At 45.8% G+C, this 26,013-nt stretch overlaps 1 protein-coding gene across 6 annotated transcripts in view; it reads left to right on the forward strand.

Moving 5' to 3' along the window:
• The window catches only part of GRB10 (growth factor receptor bound protein 10), a 203,648-nt gene extending 178,691 nt beyond the window's left edge, over nucleotides 1-24,957 (forward strand). For all 6 annotated transcript variants that reach the window (XM_025379745.1, XM_025379747.1, XM_025379742.1 and 3 more), the window contains 8 exons: nucleotides 28-138; nucleotides 2,044-2,142; nucleotides 8,636-8,713; nucleotides 9,643-9,759; nucleotides 10,639-10,705; nucleotides 10,928-11,015; nucleotides 19,520-19,613; nucleotides 21,906-24,957. In XM_025379745.1, the coding sequence (XP_025235530.1) occupies nucleotides 28-138; nucleotides 2,044-2,142; nucleotides 8,636-8,713; nucleotides 9,643-9,759; nucleotides 10,639-10,705; nucleotides 10,928-11,015; nucleotides 19,520-19,613; nucleotides 21,906-22,052 (801 nt within the window). In that variant the 3' untranslated portion in view covers nucleotides 22,053-24,957. The remainder of the gene's footprint in view (nucleotides 1-27; nucleotides 139-2,043; nucleotides 2,143-8,635; nucleotides 8,714-9,642; nucleotides 9,760-10,638; nucleotides 10,706-10,927; nucleotides 11,016-19,519; nucleotides 19,614-21,905) is intronic.
• Nucleotides 24,958-26,013: the final 1,056 nt, after the last annotated feature.

Below are 26,013 nucleotides of genomic sequence, written 5' to 3' on the forward strand. Positions count from 1 at the left end.
ACTTTAACCTGGCCATTGTTGTCACAGGAACCCAGACACCTGCAGCTGCTGGCCGACCTGGAGGACAGCAACATCTTCTCCCTGATCGCTGGCAGGAAGCAGTACAGCGCCCCTACAGACCACGGGCTCTGCATAAAGGTACCCCCGAGCTGTCCACAGACGGCGCGCATGCTCAGCAACCCACCGGAAACTGACTTCTTCTCTTGCCCAGCACTTGATTGTTGCCTCTGTTGTCTTCAACGGAAATATAGTTTCACACTGGATTTCTCCATTCCTGTAAAAACATCTATTGTACACGTGCTGCTGTCAGCCCTTGAGTAGCTCAGAAGCTCAAGGACAAGCAAACAGGGATAGACAGTGTGGCCAGTGGGCTCAGTATTTTAGGGAGGGTGGCTTTTGGCTTCAAAGGGTGGGCTGTGGCTGTAGCCCAGTACTAGTAGCTGGAAGGGGAGGCAGGGCAAGGGAGAGGACCTCCAGCCTGTCACCTGGGTTGCCTGCATGGTACTGAGTGAGCTGATGGCTTCTGTGTGGGCCTCTGGCTGTGGGGACAGTCAGATAGGAATGGACACAATGCGGCCCACCCTCTGCATGCACACACACACGTGTGCACACACATCTACATGCACATACCACATGTGTGTACATACATGTATAGCTATATACCTGTGTGCATACACATACATTATCCACAAATGTATATAGACACACATACACATGTGCACACACCTGTGGGCAGAGCCCACTCCTCTTCCCCTGATGAGGTTGTGATGGTATTAATAATCATAATGGTAGATGATATTTACTGAATGCTTACTGTGCATGAGATGTTCCACTAAGAGTTTTACATCCATTATCTTATTTAATCTTCATAGCCCCTTGTGGGATAGGAAGTTGGCCACATTGCCCACATCCAGTAGCCAGTGAATAGTTGTGCTTGGAGTTTGCGCCGTAGGCTGACTTACGAGCCATAGCCCAAGCTGCATCCCGAGAACACAGAACACGGGGAGCCCCTCCTTAGGAGAAAATTTCTTTCCAAAATATCACTTCATACCTTGCTCAGGGAATACTCTTGCCGTTGTAAGTAATAGGCGTCTAATTCACACCAGCTAGAGGCCCAAGGCAGCCTCAGGCGGGGCTGGAGGTGTGAGCAGCAGCGGGCACGCTCCCTTCCCACCAGCCCACACCAGCCATGCTTGCATGTCTGCAAACACAGTCTCTGCTTGCTTCTCTCATAGCAGCAGCCGAGCACAGGGTAGTCACACCTGTCCCTCAACCCCTCCAGATTCTGGAGAGGGAGAGCTGGGGCCGTGTCCAGCATTGTTTCTTGAGTCTGAGGTCGGGGTTCCTGTGGAGATGCAGGTCAGTTTATCCCTGCAACAATTCTCTTCCCTCACCAAAGGGCCCTGCCTGTGGAGGGGCACCTGTCTTCTCCCCATGGTGCCTGCACCCGCCTCGGGGTGCCTTCTTCCCCCTGTCTCCTTCTCGAGAGCCAACATCAGTCTCCCTCTCTGGACCTTCTACTTGGGGTCTGATCTTTGGGCTGCTCAGACGTCAGAATCCCTGCGCTCCTCAGGGGTTTCCCCTCTTGGCTACGCTCTGCAGCCGCCCCTCCTCTCAGTGGCCTGGGGGCAACTTTAAGATCTCTCCTTCTGTAAGTCAGAAGGCAGGTTCTCCTCCCATAGAATCCAGTCCCTCGACAGAGTGAGAGGCCTCTTCCTCTTTGTTCTGTTGTGCTAACCACGTTACGTTGTCTTGTGCTGGTTTGTTTCTCTGTCTTCTCTGAAGTTCCCGAAGGATGGCTTAGTATTCAGCTAAGTGGTACACAACCTGGGGCCAGTCCATGATAGGCACTTAATAAAGGCTTGTCAGGAAGGCGGATGAATGAATGCTTAACACACAGGTGTGTGTGCATCTGCTGTGCTCCTTGCTAGGGGGATCTCCAGCTGGTTGTCTCTGGTTTGTGTCAGATGCAGCCCTGCCTTGACAGAAGCTGTTTCTGACTCCCTGTGTAACACTAACAGAACTTTCTTTTACCTCCTGTAGCCAAACAAAGTCAGGAATGAAGCTAAAGAGCTGAGGTTGCTCTGTGCAGAGGATGAGCAAACCAGGACGTGCTGGATGACAGCGTTCAGACTCCTGAAGGTATGTGACATCTTGCAGTTTGTGTTGAGTGCACATCTCTTCGTGAAAATTGGCCTCTGGACTTGCCAGAATAGACAAAGTCAGAAGGCAGGTTCTCCTCCCATAAAATCCAGTCCCTCGACAGAGTGAGAGGCCTCTTCCTCTTTGTCCTGTTGTGCTAACCACGTTACGTTGTCTTGTGCTAGTTTGTTTTTCTGTCTCCTCTGAAGTCCCCGAAGGATGGCTTATTATTCAGCTAAGTGGTACACAACCTGGGCCCAGTCCATGATAGGCACAATACTTTGTCTGTTCTGGCAGGAAAATGCTCGTAACTTTTCTGCTGTTTTGTCACAATATTTTATTTATCAAATGTAGTTAAGCATCTTTCTAAAGAAGATCTCAGGAACTTTTAACAGAGGGCCTAATATTAAACAGGTTAGAGCTAGGTTTTCCAGACTCAGTACTTACTGACATTTTGGGTGGAATAATTCTTTGTTGGAGGTCTGGGGGACATCCAAGCATTGCAGGCCACTTAGCTGTGTGGCATACCTGGTCTCTGCCTGCTAGATGCCAGTCTCACACCTGGCCAGTTGAGACAACCAAAAAATGTCTCTAAATGTTGCCAAATGTGCCCTGGAGCCAGAGGGTGGGGAATTGCCCCTGGTTGAGACCACTAGATTAGAAGAATAGGATTCGAAAAATCAGGACCAGGGAGAAAGGAAATAGTACATGAGGTGTTAATTATCTTCACGACTGAACCAACTCTCAGGTTCCCAAAAAGCCAGGACCATGAAGTAAACATGATGAATTACACAGCTCACTGTAGCTCCTCAGCGGAGACGGTACCTCCTGACTGTAAGTTCTAAAGGAAATGTATCACGTGGAACTGCATATGGAGTAATGCCCTTGACAGCAATTTCATGCTAATTGCCAGAGTGATTTCATACGACTGTTTATTGTAATCACTTTGGATTTCCCACAGTGTTCCTTTGCACACATACCATATCCCACATGTCTGGAATTAAGTCTACAGAGTCCTTGTGAGTTGCAAGTTAGCTGGCCCAGATAAGCTTGGCTAAAGTCCAGGGGTCTCCATAGGAGATGTTCGTTTGGAGCCGATGGATACAATGGTCCAGGGATTTCTTTACAAAAACTCCCAGCCTTCATTGAACTGTAGTGGCCTTTTATCTGGTCCAGAGACTCAAGGTGGAGTCAATTAAGGAGATGGAGGAGCCGAAGGAAGCATAGCTCAAAACTTTCCTGGAGGTGCTGCAGATCCAATTCTGAATGTAGTCCTGTTGTTGTGGCCATTTGGCAGGTAGCACTTTGTACCCAGTAATCCACAGATTCCAGAGACATTAAGGATGCATCCTAGTGCCATTTTATAGGAGGCTGGGGCCCAGACCAAAAGTTCCACAGATTGGTTTCCTGTATCTCTCTCCCAGAACCTTATTTTATGTTTCCACTGATAACAAAAAGAATTATGAAAATCAAAATTTTATGAATTCATAATGGAAGAGGAAACGTCCATGTTAATACATCATAGATCATAGACCACTCCTGTTATAAGCCAGTTTTCAGTGTGTAAGGGTCACCAGTGGGCACTGGTCACACAGGTGACATAATGTCCATCGAGGGCAGTCTTCTGCATGGACCTCCAGAAGGAATGAGATTGCTCTTTGTGTCCTGTTGTGGAAAAATTACTAACAATTAAAAAGCAAAATACGGAACAGCATATAGAGAGAATGCTACATTTGTGTGAAGGGAATATTTGTATTAGATGGTATGCTCGTGAACATTCTGTGAGACTGCAGGAGAGAAGAAAGAGGTTGCTTAGTAGGGAGAGGAGATGGGAGAGGCAGCTGTGCAGACAGGGGGCAGCGGCCACGGGTGATCTTTTAAAGGTGTCTGTATATAGTTGAAATTTTAATCTGCAAATGAATAATCTGTTTTGGAAAAGGCAAAAAAAAAAAAGGAAATGAAAAAGGAAAGTGGTAGTATACTCCAGGAAGCTATGAATTCTATTACTTTGGGTAATACATAATAAATCCAGGTAGTAGCTTCTTAACCACTGTTTCTTGGGCGTCTCTCCTTTGTTGCACTAACATAACGAGCCACAGGAAAGGATGTGGGCAGAGTGACTAATGCAAAACGAACTGACTTTATTGTTGTCAGTGTTAACAATGATGTGTTACGTAATATTAAGATTATTTTTGAGCATTTGCTATGGGCCAGGCATTCTTTATCACTTTACTGTTTGTGACAGCTCAGTGGCATGCATATTATCATCATCATTATGTGGATGACAAAACTGAGGCCCAAGCTGTGGCTGCTGCGATGTGGCAGAGCCGGGTCAGAGCCCTGACATTCTGGCCCCAGAACCCCTTTCCTCACTACCATGCTTTGCTGCCCTCCCTAGAGCCGCCTGGAAGCTGCAATCAGTCCTGAATGCATTCCTTTTGTCCCTGCCACTTTGCAGGGAAGCACTTTGCATCCAGTGATACACAGATTCTAGAGACATTAAGGATACATCTTAGTACTATTCTTATAGGAGGCTGGGGAGCCAGACCTGACAGGAAGGTAGCAGTGACGGCCTCGGGGCCAGTCTCAAGTGGAGTGCAAGTGACATGTTTCTGCCTCAAACAGCCATAGGATTGTAATGCAGTCGAAATGCCATTTCAGTCTTGTTGGCACTGATTCATTACCCACTATACAGAAATGATACCTGGATAGAGTTAGGGACAGTGGAGAGGCAACTCTTTATGACTCCAGGGTCTCCATGTTGACAATCGTTCTAAAACAAGGCATCCCGTGTGTGTGCTCTGCCTTCCTCCAGAAGAGGACACAGGACACCGGATCCCCTTTTAGAGGATAAGAGGGTCTGAGGGCTGAAGCTGACAGGGCCCTTTTACCATTTACTACAAACAGCATCTTCATATCAACCGTGGAAAGGCAGAGCTGGGTTGTTATTTTGAATTAACCTAGGACCTTCTTACATCTTTACCCACACAGATACACTTTCTTGAAAAAAATAAATAAATCTTATAGCTTGGGTCTACATAGGAGAAAGCTGGCCTAGCTATACTTAGCTTTTCAGAAAGATGCTCTTAGTAGATAGCGCCAGCAGATAATCTTTTGTCTCATTCCTTCCTGTTACATTGTTTGTTAGGTAATTTCTTGGATGCTATAGGAGCTATGCAAATAGCATTAAAACTTTGCAACAATTATTTATTACCATCTTTCCTCCTTCCTCTGTCTTCTAGAAGTCTCTTAATCTGCTGTAGAAATTCATCCCCAAGAGGGAGGTCTTGCGTCATCCACGCAAGAGTCCCTAGTACTGGTTGCTTTGGTTTTACATGACCTGACGTTGAAAAGGCAATGAACGCAGCATTAAAACTTTGCAACAATTATTTATTACCATTTAATCTTTTCTGTCTACACACACCCATAGATGTAGATATATACATGCAAACGTGAATAAAATAAAATGTGTATGTTAATTAGGTGCCCAAAATTCAGAATATTTGTATCTTCCTGGTATGTCAATTCTAAGACGTGAAATATGCTTTATTATCTCTAGCAGTGCTCCTTGCCCCAGAGTCTAATCTGGTTCATATTAATTTAATTAACGCTTTTTACCTCAGCTTTGCTTCATTACATAGTTTTTCTTGGACTGTCTTTTTTCTACCTTTCTGGGTCCTTATGTTTAAGGAATATCTCTTATATTTATTATAATACAATTATTAATAATTGTATTAATAATAATAATTGTATTATTTAGTGTGATCATCATATTTATATTTGAACCTGCCATTTGCAGTTTTTTCCTGGTTGTCCCACTTCTCCTGTATTCCTTTTCTCTTAATTTTTTTAGATTTATTAAGTATTTTTATGTTTTTCCCTCTATTAATGCAATACTTATATGTACATTTACTATTTTCTCGTGGTTACCCTAGATATCACACCTTTGTTTTTTTGTTTTTTTGTTTTTTTGAGTCAGGATCTCACTCTGCCCCCCAGGCGGGAGTAGAGTGGCATGAGCTCATCTCACTGTAGCCTCAACCTCCCGGGCTCAAACCATCCTCCCACCTCAGCCTCCTGAGTAGCTGGAACTACAGGCATGCACTACCATGCCTGGCTAATTTTTGTATTTTTTATAGAGACAGGGTTTTGCCATGTTGCCTAGGCTGGTCACAAACTCCTAGGCTCAAGCAATTTGCCCGCCTTGGCCTCCCAAAGTACTGGGATTACGGGCGTGAGGCACCGCACCCAGCCTAACATGCACCTTGAACTTATGAAAGTCTTCTATAATGTAGTACGTTTACTGACTGCTTTCAGGCAGGCATGAGGACCTTTCGTTCCATTTGCTCCACTGTCCCTTTTGAAGGATTCTTGTCGTATATATAAAACCTCTTAAGACATAATGTTGTTACTGTTTTATATACTCAATTTTAATGTTAATCACTTACATCTTTGCGCTTTAATCTTTCCTGAATTCGCATTCTTCCCTCTGGGACTAGGAGACCTCAACTTAGCAGTTCTTTTCATGTGGGCCTAAGAAATTTTCTCAGTTTTTGTTTCACTTTCATTCTTGAAGGAACATTTCACTGGTTATAGGATGCAAGGTTAGCGGTTATTCTCTTCTGCATCTTCCCGCTGCATTGTCTTCTGAATCTTATAATTTATGTAAAAACATTAGCTGTGTGTCTTCCCATTGCTTCTGTGAAAATAATGCATGTTTTCCTCTGGTTGTTTTTGACATTTTCTTTGTGTCTGTTTCTCAGCAATCTTTCCACGATATGCTTGGAGTGGGCTTATTTATCCTACACCCTGAATCTGTAATTTGACGTCTTTTGGTCAACTTTGGAAAGTTCTTGGCATTATCTCATCCAATATTTCTCCTGACCTGTTCTCACTCTTCTCTCGCTGGAGTGCAGTTGTTCCTCTGTTAGACCTTTGCATCATGTTCTAGATATTTTTATCTTAGAAATGAGTATGGCAGACCTAGAGCCAGAACTAAGCTTAGATCCCATAAAAGAAGAGGTGTCCCACTTGATGACTTCGCTTCCTGTTTCTGACTCTTCTGCTCCACGTGATTGGAATGTGTGATTCGGGTGTGTAGGCTGGGATGGTGGATGTGTGTAAGACTTTGCAGGGCCCCAAGTCCTAATTGCCAGGATCAGAAAGCACAGACTGCTGAGCCAATTAGGTGGCAAGCCTCGGCTAGGGAGGGCACTGGGTCTGGAACAGGCCGTGTACGTTCAAAGTCGTGACTGCGGGCAGCTTGCCTCATTCCTCTGTGCTTCAGTTATGTGCTGTGTAACATGGGGATAATTATAGTATACAGCTCATAAAATGGAGAGGATTAAATGAAATAACAGCATAAAGCACTTAGACACATACCTAACCCATAGTGGCACTCAATAAGATTACTTGCTCTTGATGTTATTATTATTATGTTTGTCACTGTCCTGCTTATTCCAAACCAGTCAGCTCTTCCCTCCTGAGGGGCAACAGTAGCAGCAGCACTGAGGCGTGCACCATATTGAATGTGAAGTTGAATGATTTGAACTGTGTAGTTCCACTTAGAGATTTTTTTATATATAGAAATCTATTATAAAAAGTTAAAGTTTATCAAAACTGAATGCACACAAACACCGACTGTATATGGTACCATTTGTAGTCAAGAGATGTGAACAAACAAAGATGTGGATAACCTCAGAACTGCATAAAATTACTCATAATTTTGTAGCCACCTCCTGTTGCTACAGTGAACTCAGATGTTGCAAATACCCTTTTAAAAACCCACCTTGTGTTGCTAATTATCTCCCCATGAGCAGATGCTCTCTCCAGTAAATTACGTGTTATAGTAAAAACTGGGCTCATGTTTCTGGAGTATTTTTCCTTGTGTGTAGTGCAATACAGGAACTTTAAGGAACACCATGGGACCCATATGAAATGTCACTAGTGAAACTGGAAGTGCTCCCAAGAACAGAGAAAAGTCATGACATTACAAGAAAAACTTAAATTGCTTGATAGAGTTTGAACGGTTGCCCTCTACATCACACAGATAATTCATTATGTCAACAATGTAAACTTACAGGATCAGTAAATGCAGTTCAATCCCGTAATTGTATTTTCTCTTATTATTTTCTTAATAACATTTTTTTCTCTAGCTTCCTTATAAAAAATACAGTATAGAATACATATAACATACAAAATATATGTTAATTAACTGTTTATGTTGTCAGTAAGGCTTCTGGTCAACAGTAGCCTACCAGTAGGTAAGTTTTGGGGAAGTCAAAAGCTATACTCGGATTTTTTATTTCAAGGGGCATCATTGCCCCTAATCCCTGCATTGATCAGGGTCAGCGGCACTCAGGCTCCTGGAGGCTGGTACAGGGCATGACTCCCTGTTCTGCACTCAACATTGCCCTTTCCTGCTGTGGCGTTTGTCACATGCCAGCCCTCGGGGCTCCCGGGCCGGTCACTCACTGTGGCTTCTCCCCTCCAGTATGGAATGCTCCTTTACCAGAACTACCGAATCCCTCAGCAGAGGAAGGCCTTGCTATCCCCGTTCTCAACGCCAGTGGTAAGTAAAGCCAGAACCTTCAGAAGTCTAGTGCCGTTTCAGCTTCTGCATCACACGTGTTAAGGACGCCTCATTTCACACGGGGTGGGCAAGAGAACCTCCGGAGAGTGTGTGCGCATTTCAGCGAAGCCATTATGTCCCACGATGACGTCGGTTTTGTAGTCTCAACAGCGTAACGGCGGGGAGTGAATTCCTCTGCCATTCTTCTCCCGTCCCTGCATCTCCCCTCAGGGTTGTGTAAGTAGGTGGCTTTCTTTAAATGCTCAAAAATGGCAGCAACAACTTTTGGCCTTGTGGGGCACTGCCTTTCCTGCTTTTTGCCTTTGTTCCTTAAGCCTTGGGACCCATGGGAGCTGTTGACTATTATGCAGCATTCATTCCCTGGTGAGAATTTAGAGATTGTCATCGTTCCTCTTGTGCTCTGGACACTCTGTTCTCAAAGGGGCAGAAGCACTTCATCTTCTCAAAATATAGTCTTGAGGGTCCTTCAGTGTCTGCCCCTTTGAGATGCCAAATGGTGCCACAGAAAGAGTCCATGAGTTTTCCTGAACGCACGTCCCTGAGGGAATGACTCACTGGGGAGGCCTAGGCTCACACTGGCTATCGATTTCTTTGATGTGTTGGAGTGCAGGTCAGGACCCTGTGAAGGACCACATGGTCCAAATGCTGCGGGTACTGGGGGCCTCACCAGCAGCCTTTTTAATACTCAGGGAGGACTAGAATGTGTTTCATTCTTAAGAAGAACCGAAGGGGCCACTGAATTTTCAGGCTAAACCAGTGAATTTCCCACCTGAAACTTGGGGAGTTCAGAGGTAGAAAACGGGCATTCCCTGCTCCCCTTTCCTGACCATCTTGATGATAGTTTCACGCCAAGACTCCACTCTGCCTTATTTCCCTATATTTTAAGAACCGTGACCTTCCCTTTTCAGCGCAGTGTCTCCGAGAACTCCCTCGTGGCAATGGATTTTTCTGGGCAAACAGGACGCGTGATAGAGAATCCGGCAGAGGCCCAGAGCGCAGCCCTGGAGGAGGGCCACGCCTGGAGGGTAAGGCCCCGGCCCTGGCCAGCCTGGAGGGGCTCCCTCAAGGTGGCAGCCCCACCACGTGGTCTTCTCCCAGAGAACGGCTCTATGCGGGTTGGCAAGAGGGGTGGCCTGTTGGGTGGGGGTCCTCTGAGTTCTCAGCTGCAGGAAGCAGTTGGCCCTTCTAGGCCCCTTCCACGTTCCCAGCACCCAGCCTTTCCCCACTGCCCCCTGTCCCTGGGCTTTCATGGAAGGGACAGGAGAGGAACAGAACTCTCTGCCCACCCTGGCCCCCCGTGCAGAACTGTTCTGATGAACCGGCAGTGGCTGTCTGTGGAGTGCATAGAGCCCAGGCCTGAGTGGGGCCTGCAGGTGTTCACATCAGGGTCTGCTGCTAACAGCCTGGAGGCCTTGGGCTACTCCCTCACCCCCAAGGCTTAGGTTCTTAATCTCCAGGTAGAAAGACTATCACTCAGCTTCCAAGCTCCTGAGACTTAAAGGCCTTGTGCAAAACAGGAGCCTGTACTCTGGCATTTTCTGTACTTCAGCCTCAGGGAGTCCCAAGCACGGGAAGTCCAGCGCCCAGTGCTTTGAGAACTGCGTGAGTTTAATAGAAAGGCTCGTGTGTTTCTCCTGAGAGTTATCAGGATGTTCATGGCGTTTTCATCGTATGTCTTCAGCGTGAGAAATAAGCATCTCTACTTCGGTACTGGGGCTACTAGAGATATCTCAGGGTGTTCTTAACAACTGGGAACCCTGAGCTCTTTGTTCTCAGGGGTCAGTGGGGGCTTCAGATGGGGCAAGGGCCCTTGTGAGCCCAGTCAAGCACCCGACCCAGTGCCCTGCCGTGACTTGGTGTGTCTGTCTGCTGTCCTCGGTGCTAATGTGGAATTTCTTTTGCAGAAGCGAAGCACACGGATGAACATCCTAGGTAGCCAAAGTCCCCTCCACCCTTCTACCCTAAGTACAGGTAAACAGGCACATTGCCTGATGTTTTTGTACATAAAGAAAATCAAACAACACCCCCTTCACTCCCCCGAGCCTTACAAATTTGCCTGTGCCCAGAGTGCACCACATAAGCTGTAGCTGGGGGAGTCGGGGGCTCTGCGTTGATCAGAGTTGGTTGTGCTGTCAAGGAAGCCATTCTGCAGAGGCGCCACCATCCTGCCCTCCTCCTCTCTCCCCCTCACAGTGATTCACAGGACACAGCACTGGTTTCACGGGAGGATCTCCAGGGAGGAATCCCACAGGATCATTAAACAGCAAGGGCTCGTGGACGGGTAAGGAACCACCACTGATAAGAGCTGGTCTGCTGAGGTTTGATTGTGCTGGGAATCTGTTTTGTTTAATTCCTCAGACATCCTTGCTGGGCAGGCAGCAGTTTTGTCCTCATTTTAAAGAGAAGAAAAGGTAGGCTCAGAGGTATAAGTGGTACACAGAGCTTGGCCAGCTAGTAAGGGGCAGAAAGGGATCTAATCCGTGTCTGCCCAGACTGCATCTGTAATTATCCTTCACCTCTGGATGAAATCTGAAGAGGTGGACAACACAAACTGTTTTATCTTCGTAAGATAGTGGGCAAATGGGAAAAAAAAATGCTTTTGCCTACACTTTTTGATTTTGTACTATATGAGGTTGGTTTTGCTGAGAACAAATAGCCCCAAACCTTAGTGGCTTAAAACAACAAAAATCAATTACGTATGATCGTTGTTAGTTGAGTGGCCTTTCTCACCTGGGCCAGCTTGGCTGGGGCTGGACAGTCCAGGAGAGGTTCACTCGTGTCTGGTTGTTGCTGTGGGCTGTTGCCATGGCGATGAGTGACTGGGCATGTGTCTCCAGCAGGTTACTTGAGGCTCCCAGGCATCGCAAGAAAGGTTAGGCCCCACTTGAGAAGTGGACAAGACTTCTCAAGATTCTCTTAGCATCACATTTGCCACCATCCCATTGACCAAAGCAAATCCCAAGACCACATTTGAATGACCCTGGGAAGGAGCTAGTCACAGTGTGGATATAGGGACAGGGACGTGGGATGCCGTTACCACAGAAGGCCGACCCTGCGGAGCCAGCAGAGTCCTCCAGAAAGAGACACAGGCTGATCATCTGCCCTGAGGAAGTAGTTGCATCCACGTGGGAGCTGTCCCATATAGGGTCTGAATGCTCAAAATACAGATTCCTGGAAGCTGCTAAACTCAACGAGTGATTCTTGTGTCCTTCGTGTTACAAAAAGTTTTATTATGGAAATTTTCACATTTCATAAGTGTATAACGAAACCCCACTTACCCATCACGCAACTTCAACCTGCTAACTTACTTACCTTTCACACATTTTCTCCTCCTCCTCCTCTTCAGCTCTCTTTTTCCTTTTTTCTCCTCCTCTTCCTCCTCCTCTTCTATTTTAAAGGGAATTTCAGAATCCTAAATTTTTGCCAGCAAGTACATCTCAGTACCTGTCTCTAAAAAAATAAGGATCCTTTTGTTTTGATATAACTGCAATATTATTACACTTAACAAAATAAATAAGAATTTCTTGCTATCATCTAAAAGCTAATCCATGTTCAGATTTCCCCAGTTGTCACCAAAAAAACTCCTTTAAATTAAATTGAGGTTATTTAAGGCAGGACCCACAAATGGCATTTGGATGCTATACCATTTCACCTCTGTCTCCTTGGATATGGAATAGTCTTTCTCACCACTCTGTTTTTCTTCTGTTTTTTTAAACATCTTTTGTTTGTTAAAGAAGTGGGTCATTTGCTAATAGCATGTTTGTGGTTTATTTTAATAAGTTCCTCTGTTTCCCGGATTCCTGGGGAGTGGTGGTCATGGTGTGATCAGATGCATTTCTCCTGCCTGGTGTCCTCTGGGTGCTCTGCTGCCTGGAGTGGAGGAGGCCTGAAGCCTGGCTGCTGTTTAATGGTGTTGGATGAGCAGAGGTTCAAGTGCAGCCAGCTGGAGCCTCCCCACCAAGGCTGCCAGCCCCGTCCACCACATGGTTTTAGCAGCCCTTGGTGAACTTGCCGTGGTTCAGTATTTCATAGGGGTTCCAAAATCATCATTTTCTAATTCCTTCCTATATGAGCTGAAGTTCTCTCTTGCATCACATGTTTCTTGGAAAAAGTAGGTAAATGCCTGGATTTTCCCTTTACTTGTCAATTTTTAGAATAATGAGTTTGTGTTCTCCCACTTTAAACTAGAGGCAAACAAGGGGTGTTTTTGTTGTTAGTTTGTTTGGGTTTTGTTTAAACTGTCACTATGAACTTAGATTTTTGTGTTTGATTTATTTCAGTCAAAACCTCCTCTTCTTGATGCTCACTTTGCCCCTCATTGGCCAATGGCTTCTTCAGATTGCTTCCTGAGTTCTTTTGAGCTAGCATTAATGGTATTTGATTTTGGGGTGACAAGATTTATTAAACTCAAATGATGCGTTTCTCACAGGGACCCTCATTCTTACTAATGGAAAATGGTATTTGAAGACTACAATCTTTTAGATCTTTGTAGTAAACAGAGCTAGGACATGGGCTTTTTTAAAACAAAAAATAAATTTTGGATTCGCGTTGATATTGCTAATTCAAATTTGAGATTACAGGATTTTTTACTTCTTTGATTTTTTTTTTCCTCTGATGATCTCTGTTAATGGCATTAACTTAATTACTTATTACTTTATCAACACATAATATAAAATACATACATGTAATATCTTGAAAATATTAATGCTGATATTATTAATTCAGTAAGACTTGCGATTTCTTTGCAGTCCTTTTAATCCTTAAGGATTAATCCAGGCAGGTTACCTTAAAATACCTTGCCCACAGTCACTTGAAGTAATTCTGCTCTATGGTTCTGCCACCAAACTGCTGGGTAAATCAGGTTTGTTTGTTTCAGTTCTCTTTAGTGTTTGCAAGCGGATCTGATTTATTTTCTTTTTGGTTGAATGCTGCTTTGTAAATTGCATAAAACATTTTCATGGATCCAAAGTCAGATCTATGAAATAAGGCACATGCCCTGTCCACTCAACTTTGCTTCCCAACCCCTACAACAGATACACAGCTTTTATTAGTGTTTGCTTATCCATCTGTCATTTCGTTGTACAAATACCAGCGAAACGATTTTGTTTTCTGCCTCTCGTTAAGCAGAGGTAGCGGGGCTGCAAGTACCGCGCTGCACAGTTCCCGCAGTCTCTGCGTCCCAAGGATCGCTCCACAGCAGCTCATGGCGATGGCCCACATCTCTTTTACACTCTTGGGTTTTCTTTTATGTACATGGAACATCGTTTTTTAAAATGTCCCCTACTGAGGGATGTTCACCATGTTTCCATGCAAATGTTATGAGACACAGTGCTGCATTGTTTCATAATTTTGCCGTGTGTCTTTGCTATGAGTCCTGAGAAGTGGGGCTGTGGGGTGGAAGGGCAGGGCCTATGTAATATGGTGAAATGTCACCAGAGTCCCTCAGCAGGCTTACCTCTTCCATCTGAGAGTCCTGCTGTAAGCCGTGTCTCTCATGAAGGAAGCCGACCCTCATTTCATGTATGGAAGGACTTCTTTGTCTTTGGCAGTTCTGCACTGTTTACATTTTTTGTCCATTTTTCTAATCGATGAAGTTGCAGACACTTTTGTTTTTCCCACTCCTGAATCATAAAGGGGTACTTTATGTCTTCTTGTACTTGGATTCTTTTCCCCCCTCTCTCCTTCCTTCCCTCCACCCCTCTTTCCTTCCTTCCTGCTCTCTCTCCCTTTCTTTCTTTTGTCCTTGTTTGTTCATGTTTGGTTTTGGTTCAGTTTTGTTTCGATCCCAGATGCACTTAGGTTTATTTATCCTCACTGCTGGGTAAAGAATGGGTCTGATTTTATTTTGTTTCCCATGTGGCTTTACAGTTACTCCAAAACTCCTTACTTGAGATATCAGCTTTAGCACAGAGCAGTCTCTCAAAGCATTAGAAGCAACTCCTCCTCTAACTATAAAAACGTATGTTTCTTCTCTAAAGTTTCTGGCATGCCTAAGGAGAGAAAAGCCTAACGTTGAAATTTCTCTTTCTGTGACATTTTTGAGTTAGGGGTGTCTGTGTGTTCTGGGGCTTCTAATACAGTGTATACCTGCTTATACCCCTGAACCACATCAACAGTGGACCCAGAATGTTCTAGGGGTACCACTGTTACCCTTGCTGTCTGTGGGTCTAGGGGTACCTCTGTTACCCTTACTGTCTGTGGGAGGCAGCACGGGCTCACTTGGGGGTAGTGTCACTCTGCTGGAGAAATGGCATTTCCACAGGAGGCTTTATTTGGTGCCATGGCTACTAAGTGTCGTCCCCAAGGCCAGGGCAGTGAGGATGCCCATCACCCCGAGGCACAGATGTTTCTGAACCTCAGTGGGGCGGGTGTGGCAGTCGTGTTCGAAGAAGCTTCCTGAGTGATTCTGGGATAAGGCCACTCTGTCCACTTTGGATTGGAAGGGCTGCCTTGGGGTGGGGTGGATTGCAGGTCAGCCCTGCTGGGCCATCTGCATTGGGTGTCAGCGTTTTGCTTCCACCAGCCATGTTTGTCTTTCAAATTTTCTTGGATCAGAAAGCCAGTTGGCGAGGCTTCCGTCTTTCCAGACTTGTAAAGAGACAGAAGCATCACCTCTGTTACCTTCTGTTCCCCAAAGCAGCCTGCTGGTGCCACCCGCCTTATTCATCAGCAGGCATTCCTCTCCGTCCTCCCTGGAGCCTTCCTTGTCTCTAAGGCTGTCATTTCCAGCTCCCGCCTTAGGCTGCTGGAGCGCTAGCCACACACAGAAATGTAGATAATGGGATCGATTCAGGCGTTAACACAGGGACAGCTCATCTTCCTCATAATTCTTGGGTGGAGGGAGGAGGTATATTTGTATGACAAGGTAAATAATCCATTTCTAATCTTTACTGATCCCTCCAGAGATGATGAAGGCAAGCCAATTTAAAGAGTCAAACAACAAAGAAAAGAAAAGTACCTTGAAAAACAGTGCAAGATTCTGGAAAGATAATATAAAAACAGCATTTTCCATAGCTTTATTCTCAAATGGTGTATGCAGTTAGAAAGATACATCAGAGCCTTAAATAAGCCTGTAAGGTATTCCTGAAATCCCAGGATCCAGGCAGCTCCCCTCCCACCCCCACCCCCGCCCCCCATGTAGCTGAGAGTGTGTGTGCGTGCGCATACTCATGCTTTACCAACCCTGCACTGAATTTGCGGCCTGCTTCCTTCCTGTCTCGCCACCCATACCCATCCCAGAACTGCAGGAGAAGGATCTTTTTAAGGGCAAATCTAGGTCTATAGTCCTCTCTGCTAAACAGTCCCACCCCACCCACAGCACCATGCTTATCCCCCCAGGGCCTGTGGATGCTCCCCCTGCCACGCCCACACTCATGGTCCAGCCCTACTGGCCTTCCTGCCGAGCCAGGGATCAACCCCTGTGTCATCTGTCTGTGCAGTCCCTCTGTCTGCACTTCATGCCTGTCCACATGTTGGAGGGAAACCGCTTCAGCAAAATTTGAATTATTTGAAGCTTTCTCTTCTCCCAACCACAGAAAAAGAGGTGTTATCCCCAGGACTCGTATAGCACCCTTGTAAGAGGGATATTTTGACTTTTCATCTGCTCTTCCTGCTGAACCAGGAACTCCTCCATGACTGGCTGTGTGACCTTGGGGAAGTTGCTTAGCTTCTCTGTGTGCCACTTCCCTTATCATTGTGAAATGAAGATAACAGCGTCACCTTGAAGATAAATGAGTTAATACGTGCCTGAAACACTTTGCGTGGTGTCTTGCTTGTAAACATGGTCTAGATTGTTACTCTGATCACTGTCGGGTCCTGTCACAAGGGGCTCTTCATTCGTTTATGGTGGACTGGTGAGTGCACCATCCCTAGCATCCACTCTTAATAAAGACAAGAACTTACCTGGTTCTTGTCACTCCATTCTAGGCCATGTTTACAACTTCTGAGCCTGGTTAGTAGTCACTTAGCGTGCTTAGCATCTCACTGGGTGTCTTTCCTATAACTGCCATCTCCTTAGAAATCACTGGATTGTGGCAGTTGGCTGATTGCAGTGAGTATTTCAAGCTACCTTATATTGCGTGCGATCGTGCACAATGCTGTATGTACATCAGCCATAGTCTTCTCAGTGGTCCTGCAAGAGAAGAGTTATTCTGGCTGGGCGCGGTGGCTCATGCCTGTAATTCCAGCACTTTGGGAGGCCAAGGTGGGCAGATCACCTGAGGTCAGGAGTTCGAGACCCAGCCTGGCTAATACCATGAAACCCCATCTCTACTAAAAATATAAAAATTAGCTGGGTATGGTGGTGGGCATCTGTAATCCCAGCTACTCGGGAGGCTGAGAGGGAAGAATCGCTTGAACCTGGGAGGCGGAGGTTGCAGTGAGCTGAGATTGCACCGTTGCACTCCAGCCTGGGCGACAAGAGCGAAACTCTGTCTCAAAAAAATAAAAAGAAAAGAAAAGAGGTGTTGTTCCCCTTCTGCAGATGAAGAAATTGAGGCTGAGAAGGCAAGTTGCCCAAGATCATGAAGCTAGTAAGTGACCTATCCAGGATTCCTGCTGATGCCTAAGCCATGCCGTTCTCCCCCCATAGCAGTCATCTCAGATAGACAACCTTCAGACATTCCCTGTAAAGCCCAAGCCTTTCAGCAGCCTTGGGACTTCCCAGAGTAAGCCTGCCCCTCTCAGGGGTGCACGTCCCTCTCAGGGGTGAACAGGCCTGGGCCGTGCTGCCGTTCACCATCTGTAGCTTCCCATCTGCGGAAGACAGCAGATAGTTAACAGCAGAGAAAGAGACGCCCCACGTTTTCCTCTAGTTAGAGCTGGAGCTCGGCAAACTTCTGGGTTTCAGAATAACGATGTTTTGTTTGGAATGATATGACTCTGACTAAAGAAAACAGGTCTTTGAGGTGGGCACAGCTGCCCAGCGTGCACCACCAGCACTCAGGAGAGGAACTGAATCTCCGTGTCCTCTCTCTGGCGGTGCCACATATTCCCCAGTAGGGTCTGAGATTCCTCCCGCCGTCCCATCTGGCCTGACCAAGCCAAACCGTGGAATCCCATTCTGATCAGTGTTTCCCAAAGTATATCCTGAAGAACACAAGGCCTGCAAAGTGCTATTTTAGAAAGGGTGGGGGGAGGTTTCTACTTAGGTAAGATTGGAAAACTGCTAGACAGTTACCATGAATATTCACATTTTTAAGGCTCTGAGAAGTCCTGTAGTAAAATATATTTCTTTTACCCTTTCAGCATGGGAATTTTCCAGTCTTACTTAACTGCTTTCCATCTTCACATTACAGTCTAGAATTGGTGATTTTGCTGATGATTCTAGTTTGGTTTTGGATATATTTAAAGAGAGTTACTTCTCAGGCCCTTTCTTCTTTGTAGCTTTCATTGGATCCTTCTCTTTCTGGTGTATAACTATCTTTTCAGCTAACTCCAGATTTTTTCATGTAAGAGCAATGATTTTATGCCTTTTTTGTGCTATTCTAAGATTTAAAAAAAAATTTTTAAGGTTGTAGAAAGGTTGCAATAATAATAGGATGACCTGTACACACTTCGCCCAGATACCTTTATTAAGATTATAGCACATTTGCCTGATTCTTCTTAGTTATTTTTTTTTTTTGTCTTCTGAACCATTTAGGAGTAAGTTGTGGCATGACGTCCCTTTAATCTGAATTATTTCAGTGTAAAATTTCTAAGAACAAGAACTTCTGTAACCACAATACCGTTATAAAAACCAGGAAGTTAACATTGACGCAGTTCATTGCCTAATCCATACCCTTCTTCCTAATTGCCTCCTTTATAGCAAAAGAACATCTTCATCCAAATCTTCTCTCCCAGCACGTGTATTCATAATCTTGATCTGCGTTGCGAGTAGAAGCCAGTTCTTGTAGAGTGAGCCTGGGCTCAGCCTAGGCTCCTCACTCATGGTGAGATTCAGGCTGTGCATTTTTGGCAGGAACACCCCAGAAAAGTGATGTTGTGTCATCTTCAGTACATCCTCTCCAGAGGCCCTCAGGGTCAATTTGTCTCATGGCTCCTGGTGGTAATTTAGACACTTGATGAAGAAGATGCTGTAGGCCAGATTTCTCCACTGTAAAGCTATTATTTTCCCCTTTGTAGTAAATAAGTATTAACAGTACAGTACTTTGATGCCATGAAAATACTCTTGTTTCTCATCCACCTTTCATTTGCTGGTTTCAGCATTTGTTGAAGATCTTCTCCTTCATTGATTGTTACTACGGTAATTGCCAAAGGGTTGTTTTCTAATGCAACGTGCCTTTATTTATTGACTGACTTTCTCCTCAAAGAAAGAGCTTTGCCTTCTCCCCTATTAATTTATTTGCTCATTTATCTATAAATAACACTGCAGACTCATGGATTCCGATTTTATGGGTTAAAATTCATTTTGATGCCCAGATTTAGTCATCCTGCCTCCTGTGTCTTTTTGACATGTCCTTATTATTCTTTGAGTACTTTTTGACATGCAGGCACAAAGTATTCCTACTTCATTCTATAGTTTCCCTGCCCTAATCCTGTAGTCAGGCATATCCCCAAGGAGCCCAGGTTTTTCCCATTGGAGAATGACAATTCAGAATTACCATCTTGGTGCTTGCCTGGGGTGCTGTTGCCACTAGAGGCCACTCAGATGCGAAAGCACTGAAGCATTGGGGCTCCAAGCCTGTGTGTGTGTGTGTGTGAGTGAGAGAGAGAGAGTGTGTGTCTGTGTGTGATTAGTGCCAGATTTTAAAATATTTTAGCAATCAACTATTTTCCATTTCCCAGGCTTTTTCTCCTCCGTGACAGCCAGAGTAATCCAAAGGCATTTGTACTCACACTGTGTCATCACCAGAAAATTAAAAATTTCCAGATCTTACCTGTAAGTATTGATATTCTCAAACCAGTCCTTGTGGTTTTGTTTTCTGGTTTCATTCTTCATGCAGTTTTCAAGTTATAAACTGACAAGACCGATAAGTATCAGACAAGACCGGTAAGTTTCAAGCCCACAGGTGAGAAACTTTCAAGAGTTTCTTTACAGGTTTGTCTTTTGAAATTAGAAAACCATTTCCCTAGAAATAATCCTGAAAGTGGCGATAGGGTGCTGAGGCCCCCCTTGAGCCTGTGAGCTCTTAGTTGCAGCTGAAAGGGTACTGACGGGGAGGGTCAAGGTCACAGGAAGGGGAGGTGGAGGAGAATTAGCTGAGGGCCCAGCAGCTGTGAGCACATAGGTCTGGAAGGCAGGAGCTGTGCAGCAGGTTTGCTTGTTGGCTGCTGGAGTCTGAGGAGTCTTGTGATTTGTCCTGGTGTGCACCAGGGCTATCCAAGAAGCGTAAGTGGTGTCCCAAAGAGCAATTATGTTTCTCCTTCCACATGGTCCTTGGATCTAAAGACCTTTGAACAATTCCAAAAACATCATTACAGATTACCTTAATCAACACTACTTTTTTTGACAAAGCACTTTATGTTTGATTTGCCTAATGTAGTTTACCTCTTGCTTCAGTATGCCACAGTTCAGTTCTAGTTCATGATCAGAGTGCTAGATAGCGCCTGCAAGAATTCAGTTTAGTTGAGAATACAATACACAAAATTAATAGCAGCTGTTTACGTGACGAATTGATAAATTCTGCAGGTAATGATAATGTTTGTGAAATACATCCTGTGGAACCCAAACTACCGAAAGAGGCTGGCTGGATAGTTTCCTCTCAGGGATTCAGTCTGCATGTCAGCAAAGAAAAAGCTCTGAGAAGGCTTTAATTAACAAAACTCACCTGTTTTACACAGTGGACCCTGGAGTTCTTCAAGCTTATCTGACCCCCAGGACTTTGTTATGATCTCAAGAATCATGTAGTGGCCTGCAGCCATGGACCGCACAGGATGAGGAGGGTGTCTTGCTTAGCTTTTGTGAGCCAGGGGAAGGCAGCGTGCCACACACTGTCTTTTCTGTGGCCACTTGCTTCCTACTGTGTGCTGACATCCCCACCTTACTCGTGAGGAAAATGAGGCTCATGGCTGTAAGCGGCTTTCGCTGCACCGCGCTGGGGTGAGGAACAGAATCTGGGATTGAGCCCAGCCTGCCCAGCTTCCAGCCAACTTTATATGCAAATACAGGAATTACTATCCTAGGGAAAGTGCCTCATAGATGATCCTTTCTGTTCTTCTACTGCGTTATATTATTCACTCAGTTGTTATAATTCCTTTAGCTCAAAATATAAAATGAAAAGTGATTGACGTTTTGGGCTGGATGAGTAAATTAAAAAAAAAAAGGAAAGAAGGGAGCTTTCATGGTAGGCAGAGTATGTAATGCCCAAATCCTACAAGTAACAAAAGAACAGCAACTTGAGACTTGGGGCAATAAGTGTGCAGCCTCTGTGTGTGAAAACGGGCTGTGGGATGTGCTGTTAGCTCTAGCAGTGGTTTTGGAGTTACGAAGTGGTTCCAAGCTCATTAATTAGCCAAGCCTTAAAGCTGACCTGTTCCCTGTGAACAACGCGACCTCCTCATGCCGCACTGATCTGCACAGTACACTGTTCTGCACTGTACTGCAGTCATGCAATTGAAAACTCACTGAGTTAAAATAGGTGTTAGGAATATGGTTCTCTCTGGGAGATACTGTGGCATTCCCCTGCTTTAACAAAAATAACTGCCCAATATTCAGGGACCTAGGAAGGGAATTTACCTGCGTGAGCTTATTAATCCCTCACAGCCACCCAACAGTTGCTTCATCATGGAGCAGAGTATAAACCCCTGGGGCCTCAGGAGTTGGCTGAGGTCATATAGTGAGGACCCAGGTCTGTGCAGTCTTCATGGGGCATGCTGTGTGCAGTGGGTACTTACAGGTTAACTGGTAAATATAATTCTCACGAGCTGGGTGAACTAGGGGCAAACTTCCAGCCCTTCTCCATGACCACCTCAGGGAGCAGGGGAGCTAGCTGTCCTCAGTGGTCTCCACAGCCCACCCAAAGTCTGTCCCTCGCTCAGGGATGTGGCAGCCCCCAGCACACACCCTCTGCTCCCCCGTCCTTCCCGCCCCTGGTGTTTTCTAGCCTACCTTGCCGTGTGTGTCCCTCTGGAATCAAATCATGGGCAGATGCTGCTGCTGCTGGCCGTGGGCCCCGTTCTCTTCCCTGAGGTGGCGGCCTCTAACCTGGCAAGTGTTCTTGTGTCTCTCCAGTGCGAGGATGATGGGCAGACGTTCTTCAGCCTAGATGACGGGAACACCAAATTCTCTGACCTGATCCAGCTGGTTGACTTTTACCAGCTGAACAAAGGAGTCCTGCCTTGCAAACTCAAGCACCACTGCATCCGAGTGGCCTTATGACCGCAGATGTCCTCTCGGCTGAAGACTGGAGGAAGTGAACACTGGACTGAAGAAGCGGTCTGTGCATTGGTTAAGAACACACATTGATTCTGCACCTGGGGACCCAAAGCGAGATGGGTTCGTTCAGTTGCCAGCCAACCAAGATTGACTAGTTTGTTGGACTTAAACGACGATTTGCTGCTGTGAACCCAGCAGGGTCGCCTCCCTCTGCGTCGGCCAAATTGGGGAGGGCTTGGAAGATCCAGCGGAAATTTGAAAATAAACTGGAATGATCATCTTGGCTTGGGCCGCTTAGGAGCAAGAACCAGAGAGAAATGATTGGAAATGAACTCTTGCCCTGGAATAATCTTGACAATTAAAACTGATATGTTTACTTTTTTTGTATTGATCACTTTTTTGCACTCCTTCTTTGTTTTCAATATTGTATTCAGCCTATGGTAGGAGGGGGATGTGGCGTTTCAACTCATATAATACAGAAAGAGTTTCGAACGGGCAGACTTCAAACTGAGTATGGGTCCCCAAATGTTCCCAGAGGGTCCTCCGCACCCTCTGCCAACTACCACGGTGTGGATTCAGCTCCCAAATGACAAACCCAGCCCTTCCCAGTATACTTGAAAAGCTTTTCTGTTAAAATAAAAGGTGTCACTGTGGTAGGCATTTGGCATGTTTTGTGGACTCAGTCAAGCAACCACAGTCTGTTAATCATTTCTCTATGCTCAGATGTCAGATCCTCTTGTTATTAGCGTGTCTTGTTCTGCACAGTGCAGGAGACTTTATTCCTTTGGAAAATTCACTGTTCCACAAACAGCAGGCTGAATGGCCTCGCCTCTAGACTGACGTGGGCCAGCCTCCTTGAGACACACCTGGCACCCGTCATCGGCCAGCGGTGGATGCTGCATAATCCACCTGGGTACTTTCAGCCTTGCGTTTCCACGGCCTTCAGCCTGTTCTAGAACGATCACTGCCTTACCCCTGCTGCTGCAGTGGTGTGAGTCGTTTCACGGCTGATGTCCCTCGGGGGATTAAAGGATCTAAAGAGAGAATGGCACCTGGTTGGCTTCGTGCTGTGTCTCGTGGGTTTCCATGGTGATAAAGACAAGGAAACGCTGCAGAGGTCACAGGCACAGGCTGATATTTAAAGATCTTTGCTTGCAGCCCTCCGTCCTGCTGAGAACCCCCATAAGCCAGTGAACGCAGAGCCCCTAGAGGCTCCTCTGCTGGCTTAGGGTGCAGAGTACCTCACGGTGGTTGTGGACATGGAAGAGTTTTGTCAACACAACACTTCCTCCCTGCTCCGGGAGATGAGTCAGACGGTGGCTTGAGTTGTCACTTGGTCCCCTCCGCCCCTCGGGTGGCCCCCTTTGCCATGTCCCCTTAGCTTAGTGATCAGGTGTGAGAGTGGCCATTTCCTTACCTTTAATCCCTGCAAAGCAGAAAGGACTCCCTTGACAAGGAACAGACTACCGTGGTGAGCAGAACGATTTCCTTTGTCAAGACAACACCCGCCTGGCTTCTCTGAATCTGTGCTAGCCACGATATTGCCCCAAATCCGCTCCCACTGAAGTGCTCCCTAAGGAACAGCATTTCTCTGCTCGTCAGTCAACCCCCATAGCCTAGAGCAGTGTCACGAGCTTCAGTAAGGCCAATCAGCTGGAAGTCAGTGTACCATATAGTAACACTGTATTTCAGTTTACAGACCACACTCTAGCTGTTTTCCATGAAAGGTATACAAATAAAGAATATTTTAGCAAAACATGTTTTTAACCATCAATGCTCAATTGCATTTTCTTCCTTTCGCAGCCAGTCAGTCTGTCGAACTATTGACAGTGAGATAATTCTCGTGTTCACACCTGGCGGCAGGCTTCACTATAGGGACGGACATTGCAGTTACACCGCGATTCCTTTCTCTTCACTGGCTCGAGGTAAACACTTTCCAAGGAAAAACAACTCTAGGATTTCTTTTTTCTGTGTACGTAGACCAGTCCCATCAGTGTATAATCTCTCTCTTTCACGCCTCTCTCCAATAGACAGCTTGTATTTGCAGTATTTCATATTTATAAATATGCGTTTATTTAAAAGGAGAACAAAAGCTTGACTCTGATTCACAGTTTTGTATGTAGCTGGTTTGACGTAGTCTTTTGTATTTTCCCTGCCGAAGTGAATTGTTGGAGAATGTAAACCGCCTCCGTGCGGCAGCAGACTTCCTAAGGCCCCAGCTCGCTAGCCTAAGGCCCCAGCTCGCTAGCCTCGTGCTGGGCGGCTGGGAATTCCACCTGAGAACAAGTCCCGCAAACCGGGGACGGAAGGACATTTGACTTTTATTTTTGTATTTAATTGACATGAATGTAAAGGGGACAGCTCAGGGTTGTTTTGGAGCCTGTTGACTTTGTATCTCTGCCTGTGATTTTCTTTTCTAAATGAAACTCCATGTAGCAACCGGGATGAAGTTGAGAAGGAAAACGCCAAATGCTTTGGTTATTAGAGTTTAATAGGTAAGCTCTGTTACACTAGGTGTTAGAGTTCCAGAATGTTCTTTTGTTTGCTAAACCTTGAAGAAACATGTGCCTCAGCCTAGATGTTTTGTCTTCTCTTTTCTGCACTTAATACCTGACAGTATGACCGATCTCTGCGCCTTTCCGGGGGCGGGCCAGCTGGCGGTAGATTTGTGATGTCACAGTGCAAACTGCAGCGACTGTAAATCGGCCTGGCGTGTATAAACGTTTTCAGGGAATGCAGAAGGTATTAATGAAGAGACAAAACCTTTATTCCATGTGCTTTGCTTCATTCTGTACATAGCTCTTTGGCTCGTGAACCTAATTGTAAACTTTCAGGTATTTTTGTACAAATAAGGGACTGATGTTCTGTTTCTTGTAATTAGAAATAAACATTAATACAGTGTTCTTCATTTTCTATTGCTGGTGATGTCTGTTTCTATATTTTAAAACACTGGCCAATCACGAGGTCAGGAGTTCAAGACCAGCCTGACCAACATGGCGAAACCCCATCTCTACTAAATATAAAAATTAGCCGGGCGTGGTGGTGGGTACCTATAATCCCAGCTACTCGGGAGGCTGAGATAGGATAATCACTTGAACTCGGGAGGCGGAGGTTGCAGTGAGCCAAGATTGCACCATTGCAGTCCAGCCTGGGCAACAGAGCAAGACTCCTATCCAAAAAACAAACAAAAAAAAACACTGGCCTGTCATCCATTGAAAACCTTTTGAAATGACTTAGAATATTAAAAACACACTTCTTACCACTAGCTAGAGACTACCACAAGGACTCCATAGCTGTTTGGGACGTGTCACACACAAGCTTGCCCAGCCCTGGTGAGACACCAGACTCTTGGCTGCTTAGTGCTCCACGGTGGTGGCAAGACATTCTCAGCCGACCTCTCCTCCCCCATAAAAATCACAGACCTCAGAAGGTTTCAGAAACTGTCAGATACCCACACAGGCTTAAGAAAGACCTTAAGAAACTCACATTCACCCTTGAGCCCAATTGGTGTTTTTTCCACTGCAGCGCGACAATTAAAATGTCAAGAGCCTAGGTTTTCTAAGCAGGCAAACAACTGACAGAGTAAGAATAGATGCCCATGATTGTTGCTTCTCCGGCCCTCGCCTAGGAGGATCTTGGCTGACCTACTGTCGTGACATTTGGGCCAGACTTGCCATCTCTCGCCGCCTCCCTGTCACACCCTGGTCAGCTGAAGGGCGTGTGCATGTTGTCGCCAGCTAGCCTGGCCTACCAGCAGGAGGGCCCCCGTGCTGTGTGGACTCTCCTGTCATTTGTTTTCAGAATCTGAATTCTCAGTTTCTGGAAGCCCACCCTCAGCTTCAACAGACAAGGAGAGCCCAGGGCAGGTGGGGACCCACCGGGCCAACCGCAGGTGTTGATCGTAACACCAAAGAAGCTTGTAGGCACAGCCACACAGAGCCAGCCGATGGCCTCCCAAGAGCAC

This window comes from Theropithecus gelada, chromosome 3, assembly GCF_003255815.1.
Source record: "Theropithecus gelada isolate Dixy chromosome 3, Tgel_1.0, whole genome shotgun sequence".
Classification (NCBI taxonomy): domain Eukaryota; kingdom Metazoa; phylum Chordata; class Mammalia; order Primates; family Cercopithecidae; genus Theropithecus; species Theropithecus gelada.